General features: G+C 41.0%; 1 protein-coding gene across 1 annotated transcript in view; it reads left to right on the forward strand.

The window, feature by feature from the left end:
* The window catches only part of csmd2 (CUB and Sushi multiple domains 2), a 286853-nt gene that overhangs the window by 266590 nt on the left and 5870 nt on the right, over positions 1-14393 (forward strand). Inside the window, exons 65-71 of the mRNA XM_037794153.1 lie at positions 250-429; positions 2874-2939; positions 4554-4715; positions 7708-7820; positions 8466-8553; positions 11921-12053; positions 13855-14032. Coding sequence (XP_037650081.1) covers positions 250-429; positions 2874-2939; positions 4554-4715; positions 7708-7820; positions 8466-8553; positions 11921-12053; positions 13855-14014 — 902 coding nt within the window. The 3' untranslated portion in view covers positions 14015-14032. The remainder of the gene's footprint in view (positions 1-249; positions 430-2873; positions 2940-4553; positions 4716-7707; positions 7821-8465; positions 8554-11920; positions 12054-13854; positions 14033-14393) is intronic.

Consider the following 14393-nt stretch of genomic DNA (forward strand, 5'->3'; position numbering starts at 1 on the left):
GCTCATATTGTAAAAGCACGTCTATTGTTAAGTGGAAAACTTGACCTTGAGCATAAGTTTCCATTGCTCAAAATCTGACGCCTACATATCCCACATATTCTTCCTTGACCCCTTGGCTCTCTTTTTCTCTTCCACCATATTTTTTTCATTCTTATCTGTTGCTCCTCTGATCCCTCTCCCTGTTCATCTCCTCGCTCCAACTTTAACCTGTTTTCTTTAATCCTTCTCTCCCTCTCTCTTTTTCTCCAGCCCACCACTGCAGCCAACCAGAGCTGCCAGCCCAGGCTGATGTGAGAGCCATTGAACTGCCATCCCTTGGCTACACGCTGATCTATACGTGTCAGCCTGGCTTCTACTTGGCCGGAGGATCAGAGCACAGGACCTGCAGATCCGACGGGAGCTGGACAGGGAAACAACCTCTTTGTGCAGGTAAAAAACATGGTTACATTACATCCATAAGGGGACATGCAGAAATACTTGATTTCAAATATGCAAAGACATGCATTAGGGCTGTCCCGGTTATAGGTTTTTGGGCTCTGGAGCTTCGGTAGCAATCAACAGTGAATATTGGATGCCTCGGCCGGGTAGAGCACCTTAACCTCTTGGTTAGGCAGCATGGACTCCTCATTAAAGCAGCACAATTCCTCTGTCACACCGGCTGTAAGCCCGTGCGTAATGCAGCCTGCAGATGCTTCTTCTCTGCCTTTTCGTCTCGGGCTTCACATGTGTTGTGCTCCGACATAAGCGACGACGACGGCGAGGGCTCTTGGCTTGTCTCAATGACATGACTCGGGAAGGACTCAGCCAAACATTTCTCTGTTCTTGCCTGAAATGGGAGGCATAGCGCCCGCAACACGTGTCTCTCGTTTTAATCAGGGTCTGAAATTAGCACCCGCCACCATTCAAATGTGGGCAAATTCTTGGTAGTTGCAGATAAAATCATCAGGCCATCCGCCACTTTGGCAGACAGGCAAAAACGCTAGGGATGGGAATAGAGAATCCTAGTTGTCCGATTCCTTGGCATCGCATGCCTTTGTGACTATTGATTCCTCTGTATTGATGCTTTCCAACAGTTACGCACGCACAATGATGCAACGGCATGCCAGTGATGTATCATGTTTCATTTTGTTTGGGACCGGAGCCATAGCGGAGAGAAGAAAAAAAACACTCACAAGCATGGCGCTACTACTACTAAACCTGAGGGACACACCCTATTTTTGGGAAAAAAATGTGAAAAAAAATAATTTCAGACTCTGGTTTTAATTAAAAAAAATTTAAGGATTCTCTTATTCTACAGTATTGTTGTTTGTAGTATTATTTGTTAAGCATACGAATAATAATTTAGTTTTTTTAACTCGCAAAGTTAAATTAAGGTTTGGTGATTAATGTTTCGCCTCCCCAACGAACAAATAACCGAATAGTCGAATATTCGGGTCCAGCCCTAATACTCACACACATGCACCCTCTTCTGCTTTTGCTGCTGCAAAATTTTAACAGTATTACTTACAAGACTAGAGCGAATGCCAACACATTGGTCGTCATCTGACCTTTTTTACAAATGGGCATAAACAAATAAACACGCACATAGATACATTCACAAAAAACCTCATGAGACTTCACATGTTTGCACACAGCCACACACTTTCCCCACACAGATGTATTAAACACTTCAAACCCATCACCTCATATTCGTAATGTGCAGTTTCCATTAGCAGCCTCTATTGAAACCGCTGTACTGACGCAGGATTCAGTGGTGACTCAGGTTTGGAAAATTGGGAAATTCAGCTAATGCTGATGAATAGCTGTGTTACCACTTGCTTATTCTCAGACACATGCCAGGGTCGGACGGCCCATCCATCACACAAGGTGCACCGCATGGATTTACACATCCACACACTCACACACACACACACAGACTCGCAAGCTTTGAAACATTAACAAGGGCACAGAACCTGATTAGGCCAATGCACCCCATTGATTAGGTTAGCAGAAGTACCTCTTACAAATGGCGAGGCAGTGTTAACAAGGTGTAGCAGACAAATAGACTGCCATTAAGACACCCCCGAGCATCGGCCCTAAATACATATAGGGAAAAAAATGGAGTCATCGACACACAATTATCGAGGGTAGACGAATGCTAATAGCTTAAAGGGAACGACGTACTGGAAGGGGGAGACATCCGTGTGATGGATTCCATGCCAAGCCGTTGCTGAAATATAGAGGGTGATGGGTTTTTTTTAAGGCTGTGCCATTAAGAGTGAAGGAAAGAAAGAGAACTGGCCTTAGCACATTCAGGATATTAACAGGGCCTGTGGGCGCCGTGATGGAAGGGAAGCTCAAAAGACTGGCAGCTAATAAAGTACAAGGCTGTGGGAGTGTGTGTTTGTTTGTGTCTGGATACGTTTATCCAAGGTGATGTTTGTGCTCATAAACTACCATCAGTATACCTGTCTTTTGTTTGTAGTTGCGTGTAAAGCCCTTCCCCGCTCTGTTTGCCTGTGTGGGTGTATGTTTACTACTGCGGTGTAGTTCCGCGGCCCCGTGTGAGCAGTAAGGCATTATTAAAGTGCTTCCCTTGAAGCTGTGAAACTGTGTCTCTGACTTAGCAAAAGCCCCACAGGGACAACCGGGGCCGCTCTGTCGAGTCCTGTCGCGGGCAGACCTCACTCTGTCCATCACGCGGGTTATTAGTCGTGGAGGTAGACAGGAAGTGCTGATGGTGACATCCTCCTACCGCAATTACCTCCGGGCTGTTTAAAGAGGAAATTGTTATCTTTCTATTCTCACTTCCTGAGGCAAACACTGCACCTGTTCACACGATAAACTTGTAAATAATGTTTTTTGAGTTGATTCTGTTGTGTTATCCTCTTCAGCTGATAATCGCCCAAGTGGTAAGAGCCCAGTGGGGACAGTGCAGGAGCCACCCTCCAAATTACCAGGTAATAACAAGGTCCTTCTTATGTTTTAATATGTTTTAACTAATATTTGTTTGAAATATTGTCTGTATTTGGATTGTCTGTGGTTCTCAGTGGGAATCTGAAGATGCTGTAAATAAAAATTAGTACCCTCTGAGACCCGCGGGATCCTGACCGACTTCATTGTCTTTCAAAGGCTGTTCAAGCTCAGTTATAGAGATACAGTGAACGTACTGATATCTTACGAAACTAAAAACCTAAAGAATCCATGTCATGTTAGTTTGTCGGGAAGGAGGCTAAATAACTTTCCAAAGTTTAGTTAAATTTCGGCGTGGAAAAACTGGCATGGCCATTTTCACAGAGGTGCCTTGACCTCTGACCTCAAGATATTTGACTGAAAATGGGTCTGGAGTCCCTAAACTGTCTTGGATTTGCATAAATTGGGTAGGACTGGAAAGCTGAGATTATTGTGGATCCAATGAGCCCAGTTGTATTCATGTGTGATGATGTTAGTCCCCATAGTAGCCATTTCATTGTAGTGAGACCATTTTTTAAAACTTGACCTCACTGTATAAAATGACCTGTGGTGACCTCTAGGATAATCACAGCCTCATGAACTTTACAGCCACAAACTAGAAACCTAGGGCAATCAGAAGATGGATGGCTTTCCTGGTAGATTGACAATAAGGGGGTTTCTGAGCCTTTTTCTGGAACAGAAGTGCTCGCCATCCAATCGCCAAAAAATGCAATTCTTGCAGAAATCTCCAAATGTCAAAGGTTTTCGAAAAATAAATCACAGCATGGCTTTTTCTATGGTATTCCTCAACGTCTGGTCTTAATGTGGTATTTAGGAGGGATTGTTGATTATTTTTATTAATTCTCGAGTGGTACTTATGTTCTTTGTATTTGCTTGTCTCTTTACTTTACTTTACTTTAGTTCCTAGTGTCGTCTGTTTTTGTTGATATATATCAGAAATGGGGCATGATACACACCCCACAGAAGTCTGTATCACTGACATGCACATGCTTCCTAATAAAAAATATTTGAAACAATTCTCGAGTAGTAAAAAATGGTTAAATTTAGCAACAAATCTGTGTAACAAATGGTCACCCCCAAAAATTGCTGCAGCAACTTATGAGACATAATAGAGAATGGGTATGGCCATCATATACTTCTATCGTAATGTTATTTGCCCTTTTGCCCACACTCCCAATTAATTTTAATGTATTAATTAGTTCATGTTTATTTCTGATTCATGATTAGAACAACTTGACACACAGTGCTGCATCTCAAATTAATCTTCAGGTTCCGCAGTTTTCAGATGATGTACACCACTTCTATGTGACATCTACCGCTGACCTGCTATCTCCCTCTAAAGACCCCCAGTACCCCCCTAAAAAAAATGACAAAAACAGGTCTGTTGTGGATCTCAGAGGGTTAATTTTGCTTTATTTTGATTCACTTGTATCCAAATGACAGTATGTATCAAGTTTCACTCCCACCCTGTTATCTGATTTCACTGATGATCTCCTTTCCTCAGCTTGAGGGTAGACTAACCATTAAAGTAACCTGGCACATGGAACTTGATAAAACTTTTCTTTTCTTCCTCCTCTCTCTCCTCCCTTTTCCTCTTTCAGTCCCTGGTGGAGTATTCGCTAAGAACTCTCTGTGGAGGGGATCCTATGAGTACCTGGGGAAGAAGCAGCCAGCCATGCTCAGCATCACTGCCTTTGAACCGTTTAGCAACCGGGTCAACGGGACACTAATCGACCACAGCGGAGTGGAACTCAAACTGGCTGGTAGGTACACCAAAAGTATAGAAGTCACTTAGTGTCAACACCTTCAAAAAATAAACCTCTCACACATACACACATGACTTCATTCTCACTGTGTCGGGTTTTATCCAAACAGACAATGTCAGATAAAATTCCAGTGAGGACAAGGAGCACGAAAACAGTGTAGTCCCTGCATGGAGTAGATCATTGCTGCTGTAACTGAACAGCAGACGTTTTATTTTTTTTCCCCGTGGCATAATCACCATGCAGCTGTGATCATTAAGGCTCAAATTTGCATCTGTAACGGCTTGGACACTTCACCCCTCTGTACATGGGCGCTATCAATCTTCATCACAGTGTAGTTAAAAAATATTTTCTACAGCTACTAATTGCTGCACTCTCCAGTGAAAGTGATGTTGCTGATTCAGACTTATAGATCATTGTTGTTTTTGCACAATATACAAATCGCATGCATTGTTGTGGAGTCATTCAGTGCGAAACTTTACACCAAACTATATAACAATGGTTTCAGATAAACAATCCAACCTTTTTTATAAAAGTATAAATAAAAGTAAAAAAAAAATACAAATGTTATGTTTTAATAATCATTTATTTGAAGGATATGTCTCATGATACATTGTAGTTGTCTAAATGTGAATGGAAAGACCAAAACCAACAATGAATGGATCTTACCAACAAGTATTGCCTATGTAGCCAAAGCCTGATATATCTTAGTCCTCTGTGCCATACAGCTAGCCAGTCAGCCACAATGTTGCTGGGTGACATGTTGCTTCATTAAGTAAATAAATAAGTTAAATGAGATCAGAACCAGAAGTACTTTATTGATCCCTTGGGGAAAATTAAGACGTTACAGTTGCTTTTATATAAAAGCATAAATAAATATAACAAAAATATAAATAAATGAGTATCGAAAATGTAAATGATGTACACAGTGATACAATATATAAAACAATAGATGTAGAGTAAATAAATAAGAAAAATAAGAAATATAATTAATGTGTACAAATATGTGAATCACATACATACAATATATAACCACAGCTTAAATAACTAAAAATGCTGAGAAGTGTGATCTATTAAGTGTGTTAAATATAAATGCAAGAATAGTATAAATAAGAATTAAATAAGAATATTTCTTGAAATGTACAGTATAAATATAGTATCAATGCCAGAGTATTGCACAGTTGAATTATTGCACAGATTATTGTACAGTTAAGTTAAGTAAGTAACTAGTCTATTGACTCAGAGTGTCTGACTGGCCACAGGCTGGAATTACTTCCTGTGGCACTCTGTGGTGCATCTCTGTCCAAGATGACATGTAGCTTGGACAGCGTCCTCCTCTCTGACACCACCGTCAGGGAGCCCAGCTCCACCCACACAATGTCACTGGCCTTGGGGATCAGTTCGTTGAGTCTGTTAGCGTCAGCTGCCCTCAACCTGCTACACCCCAGCACACAACAGCAAACAGGATAGCGCTGACCACCAATGAGTCATAAAACATCCTCATTATCCAGCAGATGTTGAAGGACCTCAGCCTCCTCAGTAATTAGAGACAACTCTGGCCCTTCTTGTAAAGGGCTTCAGTGTTCTTAGATGGTTCTGCAGATACATTAAGCATATAGTTTTGGGGACTTAACATCACGCATTATCCTTTCATGTTTTGGAAAATGAAAGGTTTATTCCAGTCACTGACCAAACGTCATGTTGCAAATCAAAGTCTTTATTTGTCCTCTCTCACTAGCAAAGTGCTACTGAAGTTAACAAACACGAGGAAGCCACGATGTGAAATGCAATGTTTGCTCACAGATTTTGTTATTATGTACGACTAAACTAATAAATGAACACATTCGTGATGTTCACGGTGTGTGCTGAAATTTTGACGATCACATTGCTACTAAAGTTATATTTGTATGTGAGACTACAGTGAGACTTTCTGTCATAGATGACAAAGAAGGGCTGCTAGAGGAGACAGTAAACACATCTTGGAGGGGGAAGGTGATGCTATGATCGGTGGATGAATCAGACTCAAGCCCCGTTTCAAGCCCCAAAACTAAGAACCTTTTGAGGAACTCATTGCATTTCGATCACAGGGACCAGGGCCTAAATTAAGTTCCGGGGACATTTCACTTAATTAGTACTTTCTGAAAGTACATGAAATTTCAGGGTGGGGTTTGCAGGGATGACCACCTCTGATTGGTAAAACACACACACAGCGCCGCTTCTTCAACGGCTTCAACTTGTGTACCGCTTCATTCATAAAACAAGGAAGAACTCTAGTATTGATTCAGGACCATTTGTGGATGAGTGGAGAGCATTTCTCTTTGTTTGACAACATTAAAAGCAAAGTTAGGCTTTGCTGTCGGCTTCCTGAGTCCCGACTTATTTTAAAAAAAGCGAGAGAGATCACAAGAGCGAGCCGAGAGGGCGAGCGGTAGAAAAGGGAGACAATGGTGCCGTGATTGAGAGAATAAAAAAGTTATTTTCTGATTGTTTCACGGCGGTTACGCTCTGAAGCACAAATAAATAATCAGCAATCGCACAACAGATGATTTACTGCGGAGACAGACACTCTTAGTTTAATTTTTTCTCCTCTGCATCTCATTCATTACATCCAACGTGCATCAGTAAATACTATGCAGCAGTAAATGTCATCGCAGCGAGACAAAAACACATTTATTTATGTTTTTTCAACGTGATTTTTAGATGAAACAGACGCACTGAACTGCAGCCCAAGTCTCATGTCATGTTATGTTGCTCTTTCATATGTCAGAGGACTAATTTTGTCTAATCTTACCGGTAAACGCAGACACCATTGGGCTGAAGGAACCTTTTTAGTTCCTTGAAAAGTAGTTCCTGAACTAAAATTACCCGGAACTTCCTAGTGGAAACCCGGCTTTAGTTTTTTTAATTCCTGTATGTGTGTGTAGATATATCACATAATTCTTCTGAGTTGGTCAAAGTGTGGCTAACTGTTAACATGTTTTTTTTCTTGTAGGTACATATAAGAAGGAGGAAGCCCAGCTGCTGCTACAGGTCCACCAGATCAGAGGCCCTGTGGAGATCTTTGTCAACAAGTTCAAAATAGACAACTGGGCGCTAGACGGACATGTAAGTGCAAGTCCAGGGTCAATACAGCACCTCTCTTTGTAACTGCAAAAATGTTCATCACACAAACACACAAACACACACACACATACACCTTTATTGTGAAATATGCACAGGCACACGTACACACTAACCTTGTCACTCTCGGGAGATGGAGGGCCCACCAAGAGTTTTCTCTTTAATTAAAATGTCAGTTAAATCATTGCCTGGTAATCAGGACTCGACAGACCCCCCTCCACTCCTTGCTCCCGTATTATCCCCCAACCGCAGGCACCTCTAATGCACACCCACTCCAGATATAATTAAAAAAGCAGGTCACACTATATATATGTGTGTGTGTGTGCCACTGTGTGGGTTTTTACGCGCGTGTTTCACAGCGCTTGAGTGTATACGTACAAACAAGTGGAGCGTTTCTCTCGTGTTACACGCTTGTGTGTGTTAGCGGCGAGGCCGAGTGTGTTTATGTTTGTGCTGTTGAGCAGAAAAACGTCATATTAAATGTCAGCTATAAGAGCACCTCTCAACTCCTTTGACATGATATTTCATTTTCCGCGTGCACCAGCTGCTGACACTTTGATGAGACTCTCCTTTGTAAAGCCTGGATGTGACACATAAAGTGTCTGTCTTCCATTTTCTCTCCCTCCCTAGGTGTCCTACATCTCTTCATCCAACTCCTTTGTGTACCAGGGATTTGTCAGAGGAAAAGGCTTTGGCCAATTTGGTCTCCAGAGACTGGGTGAGTGAGCTGTCCACTTGGTTATAGAAACCACTGTGACCAAGCTGTCTCCTGGGGGAAGACTGAATGTCTGTGTTTTTTGTTTTTTTTCCCCTCCCCTGTCTGGATTTCTATCTCAGAAATCTTTCACTTAAAATGTGTCTAGCATCATTAAGCTTAGCTGCAAGTGCTTTCACAACATGTCATTTGCTGTGTTGGATTCATCATTTATTTACGTTTACAAACACTTTTGGAGAATGAATCCAGCATGAAGAGGCAAACGCGGTTCAAAAACATGATTAATAGTCCAAAACTGACATCCACACACACACAGCACAGCTACAGAAAGCCTTTCCTTCAGGAGTCTGTGGGTTGCATGTTGATGCCTGTGGAGTCTTTGCCATATCAAGTAACCCCACATCTTGCAGTTTTGATTCAGTAAATATCACCCATTCTTTGCTGTGTGTCATTCTTTGGTTCCTTCAGCGACTTCAGCGTTGATGTCACAGATAGAGCATTTTTTGTTTCTTTCAAAAGGCTGCAGTTATCGAAATATTCTGCTTCATGTTTGTGACCTAGAAATCCCACCCATATGATCCTCCTCCTCGCTACAGTTTTTATACGGCAAACACTTCCATACAGACTCAATGGATCTGAATGCCTTCCGCAGTCAAGCACTTATGTGTGTGTGAGATTTTTTTTTTTTCATCTTCATGGTTTGATTCACCTGCAGCTGCAAACACTCCCCGCTCTTCTGTATGAACTAAATAAAGCACACATGGAGGAAAAACATATGATATATAGAATATGTGAGGTTCTGTCTACCTACTGCATGTCGATGTGCATTTGTAAAAAAAAAACACATACTTAAAGGGTAACTTCTGTGTTGTTCAACATGTTCCCATGTTTTTGTGTCTAACTGACTAATAGGGACCACGATTTCTGAAATTGGTCCAGTATTGAGGGAGAGCGCTGCAGACGGCAACTGCTCACGGGCTGTAATGTAATCCTATTGGGGCAAGCTGGCACCGTCATTTACGTCCACTAAAAGTGCTTTTTTTTTTTTTGCCATGACATGCTCTGATTGTTATTATAAGTGTCTGACATTATGGAAAGAGTCTCGCTTCCTCAACTAAAGCATAAGAATAATCAAAGGAAGAGTCTCGCTCAAGGAAAAGTCTCGTTCTGAAATCTTGCGAGGTGACTTTTTTGCCGGAAGACAACGGTGGAATAGTGGAATACGTCCATGGTGGGAAACGCGAGTGCCAGCCAGGCATACTTTGTTGTGTTGGAGTACAGAAAACGTCGCTTAGTGTTATCTAAAAGATTTTCAATTTCGACTCATTATATTTAGATGATTTCGACAATGTGGATGAGGTCTTTGAATTCGATGGCCGCCCGTATTTATTTGAAACAGAATATACGGACGAAGAGCTCCTACAAATTGAAGAGGGGACGAGGGAAGAAAGAGAGGAGGACAAGAGGCAGAACCAGCTGCTGCAAGGCCTCAAGGCTCCGGAGACTGGTGGTGTGCCTGTAGGTGCTGTGACCCTATATATATATGTATATGCCCACATAGGGAGAATGCTGTAAAGATGGGACCTGTTGCTGCCCAATATTCAGATTTTATAACGAGACTTCTTCCTGAGCAGGACTTGGACACAATAACAAGCAGACCACATCAAGCGAAAGGACAGAATGACAATCAGAGCTTGTCAGCAGCAAAAAACAAGCACTTTTAGTGAACATAACATTCCACTGACGCCGCTCACTTACCCTCGCAATTGTTTCGTGGTGGCCAGTTACAGCATTATCCCTCAATACTGGACCAATTTCTAAAAATTGTCCCTATTAGTCACTTAGACACAAATAACGTGGGAAAATAGGGTCTAGGTTGAAAAATACCAAACTTACCCTTTAAGTGTTAGAGGCTGGGGAATTTGCTTGTTATTCTTCTTATTAGATTTTTTGCCAGTTTACATCATTGGTTTTACTGCTGCCACCCACCCACTGTTACAATCCAGTTAAAAACACCCATGGTATGTTTGAACAGAGCAAACATATTAACGGATCTATGTAAAACATTAGCTGCAAATCAGCTAAAAATGCCACGGTGTAGTGAGAGACATCATCTCTTCTCCATCTTCATCATCAATTTCAAGTTTTTCTATGAAACCCCCAAAGGTTGGACTTCATCTCACTCCTGAGTGGACACATACGATTGCAGGGTAATCTGATATACATTAGATTGAATATGTAATCACGTGTTCTCCCTGTACGAAACCCTTCATCAGCCATCAGTGGTGGTTAATTAAAAACCGTCATTTTTCATATTGGCTGCATGGCATGACTGAAGAGCAGAAGTGTATAGGTACAGAAATAGATCCGATATGGAGTTGACCAATTTGGAATTGGTGTTAACACAGATTAAGTGTGTGTGTGCACGGTGGAAGTTGTGTGAACATAGTGAGAGTGGATGTGAAAATCTGCTGTAATGAGAGAGGTGCTTGAACAGCAGGTGCAGAGCCCTCTAAACCCCGCCATCCCCCCATCCCCACCGCAGCACACTGATTGAGCAAACAGCTCTTTATTAATACAGAGGGCTGGGGCTGGTGCCAGGGCATTCATGTGTATGTGTGTTTAAGTGTGTATGAGAAAAGTGGATGGGGGGGTGTGTGGGTTGGGCGTCTTGGAAACAATCCTACTCAATTTGTCGAGATTTTCCTGTTTTGTTTTAACTCAGCGGTGGTGTAACTGCGAGTGCGGTTTGCTTGCGTGAGTCTGTTTGTGTGCTCGCGCTCATGCAGCATGGGGTTGATTGGCAAACACCGCAGAACCCACTAATTGAATTCCTTCTTGTTTGTCACTCGTCCTTTATTGCAGCATTTTTTTTTTGGCATTCTGCGGCAAACAGGTGGGCTGTCACTCCTCCGCTGTCGCTGTCGCTGTCGCAGACACACACACGCTCACCTCCGTAAATTAGAGAGTGAATCTGAAATGACTTAATGGCTGTCGGCCTTTGATGTCAGTAATTAAGAGTCATTGTTAGGATAATGGAATTTGACGTTCCCAGGGGGGGCAAAAAAATGAAAATAAAGCATAGTAATAGACTTTAAAAAGTCACTAGTCTGCTCAGTCAATTATATATAAGTGGAGGCTTCCTGGCAGCCCTCCTCAGCCTTTACAATTCATTTAATTTCACTGTTTCTGTTTATTTGCCTTAAACTTTTATCACGACTTCTTGGCAGGAAGTGAGGAGGATAATTTCCCTTGTGTTTCTTTTTAATTGTGTTATTTATGGGATTTAATTACAGTGTCTGCTGCTGAAGTGGTATTGTACTGAAGTGAAACTAAAGCAAGGGTTCGATGTCTTATCTGTTTCCTCCAGAGAGTTTAGATCCCAGGGGAGACAACCCGGGCTACAACTTTGCGTCCAACAGCAGCTCAGTGGCGGCAGCCATCCTAGTGCCTTTTATAGCCATGATCATCGCAGGCTTCGCTCTGTACCTCTACAAACACAGGTAAGGTTCACACCGTAGATATATATTTGCACAATGCTCATCATCTGCATGCAACATACTGATGTTTACAAGAAAGCATTTTTATTCTAGGTTTAATTTACCTCTGCAAAGTTAGATGTCTGAAAATAATCTTGCTCGATTTCTCTTGAAAGATACATTTGCATTCACCCTTCAAAATGCATTAACCTGATATGGATTTTTTTAATCCGCTGATGCGTATGTTGACCTCAAAAGGAGAAAGTCATCATCTGTGATATGACAGAGAAAACTCCCGTCCCTGCCTAGAAAACTCAGTGGTTCATAACAGTGACAGTATTCTCACACACTGTCCCTTAACTGAGTGAGTGCAGTTCTGGAAAAAGTACTAGTAATACCACAGTGTAAAAATGCTATGTAAAATATACTTAAAGTATCAAAAGTAAAAGTACTTATTGGTATGCAGAATGGCCCGTGTCAGAATAATATATATTATGTTATTGGATTATAAATACTGATGTAATACTGTTTACATCACATTTTATATTGCAGCTAGTTATGGTGTGGCAAATTTAAAATACTGGGCAGTTTACATCATAATTTAGAAATTCATTCAAATTATTTATACAAATTATAAATCTATAGCTCTCAGATAAATGTATTGCAGTAAAAAGCACAATATTTCCCTCTGAGATGTAGTGCAGTGGAAGAATAAAGTAGCAGAAAATGGAAACACTCAAGTAAAGTAGAAGTACCTCAAAGTTGTCCTTAAGTGCAGTACTTGAGTAAATATGCCTAGTGAGTGAGCGAGTGACCTCAATTAGCACATAAAGTTCTCACTGTGCTGATGTGACAATTAAAAAAATATGCTGTATCAGTGCAAATCAGTATAATTGAATCCATGTTATTGTTAAAACAATTAGTGAAATTGGCAAAATATTGATATTTATTTAATCATTAAAGTCATCTACTTCAAATTCCAAGCATTTGCTTGATCCAGCTTCTTAAATATGATTATATGCTGATGGTTTTGTTATTTTATATCATTTCAGATTCAGTATTTTTGATTTTTTTTACTGTTGGTCAGACAAAACTAAGCATTTAAAGATGCAACATCAAGTTGTTTTTCACTATTTACAGATATTTTATAGACTTAACAATTCATTAACTAATCAAAAAAATAATCAATAGATCAACATATTAGTTATTCCTAATTTTTTGTGCGCTTTCCTACTATTGTCCATCAACAAGTGACGCCTGTGTCACTTTCCACTCCAGTCTTTTCAAAATAAACTTCCGTCTTCACAGGAAACAGCTCGCTCCAGTCTTTTTTAAATAAACATCTGTCTTCACAGAAAACAACTTAGTTAGGTTTAGGAAAAGATCGTGGTTCGGGTTAAAATAACACCAGAAGTGGCATAAATTAAGTACGGGAGTTACGTGACAAATAAATCAACGTTGATTTCTGGTTTCACGTGGGCTATGAACACCCGTCTCCTGGGCAAAATTCTGGTGTATTTTGATTGACCCATCCATTCCGACCTCCTCCTTACGTGGCGTTTGTCATTCTTTATACTTCCTAGTTCACAATTACGTGGATTACATATGAATTGATTTTGCGGGATATGTACGAATTACAGTGCATTTCTTTTCGTAGGTATAGCTGTGATCGGTGTATGAGAACACCCTGAATAGATTAATCAATAATGAGTTATTTGCAGCCCTAATCCATATCATGACACATATCTCTGCTGGACACTTGATATACTGTGTCCACCCCTAATGTGAACTGATCTCATTGTCTATTACATTGATTTAATTTCAGGAGAAGACCCAAAGTCCCCTTCAACGGTTACGTGGGCCACGAGAACACTAACGGACGAGCTACGTTCGAGAACCCGATGTACGACCGCAACATCCAACCCACTGACATCTTGGCCAACGAGACAGAGTTCACAGTCAGCACAGTGTGCACAGCTGTATAGCAGCTGCTTCCTCCAGAGGTAAGAACCACACACACCATCAGGTCACGTGGGGCTTTATGACAAAGTGAGGACTTAGAGCTCCGGGGCGTCCTTGCATTCCTCTGAAAGTAGATGAAGTTATTACCTTGTGGCTGTAGCTGGAGTTAATCACACATCCAAAGGCATTGAAAAATTGCCGAAGCAACAAGACACAGATTCTTGGAATCCAAACTAAACCTTTCACACCGTCCCTCCAGACTTTTCTGAGGATAGAAAATTGGATTTTCTTTTTTTTTTTCCTGCTGCATTTCCTTAGATCTGTATCTCTCATATAAATGAATTTCATTTGGTTTGTTTATGCTTTATTGAAAAAGAAGAATATGTTGTTTTTTATTTTAAC

The sequence above is a fragment of the Sebastes umbrosus genome, chromosome 15, assembly GCF_015220745.1.
Source record: "Sebastes umbrosus isolate fSebUmb1 chromosome 15, fSebUmb1.pri, whole genome shotgun sequence".
NCBI lineage: Eukaryota > Metazoa > Chordata > Actinopteri > Perciformes > Sebastidae > Sebastes > Sebastes umbrosus.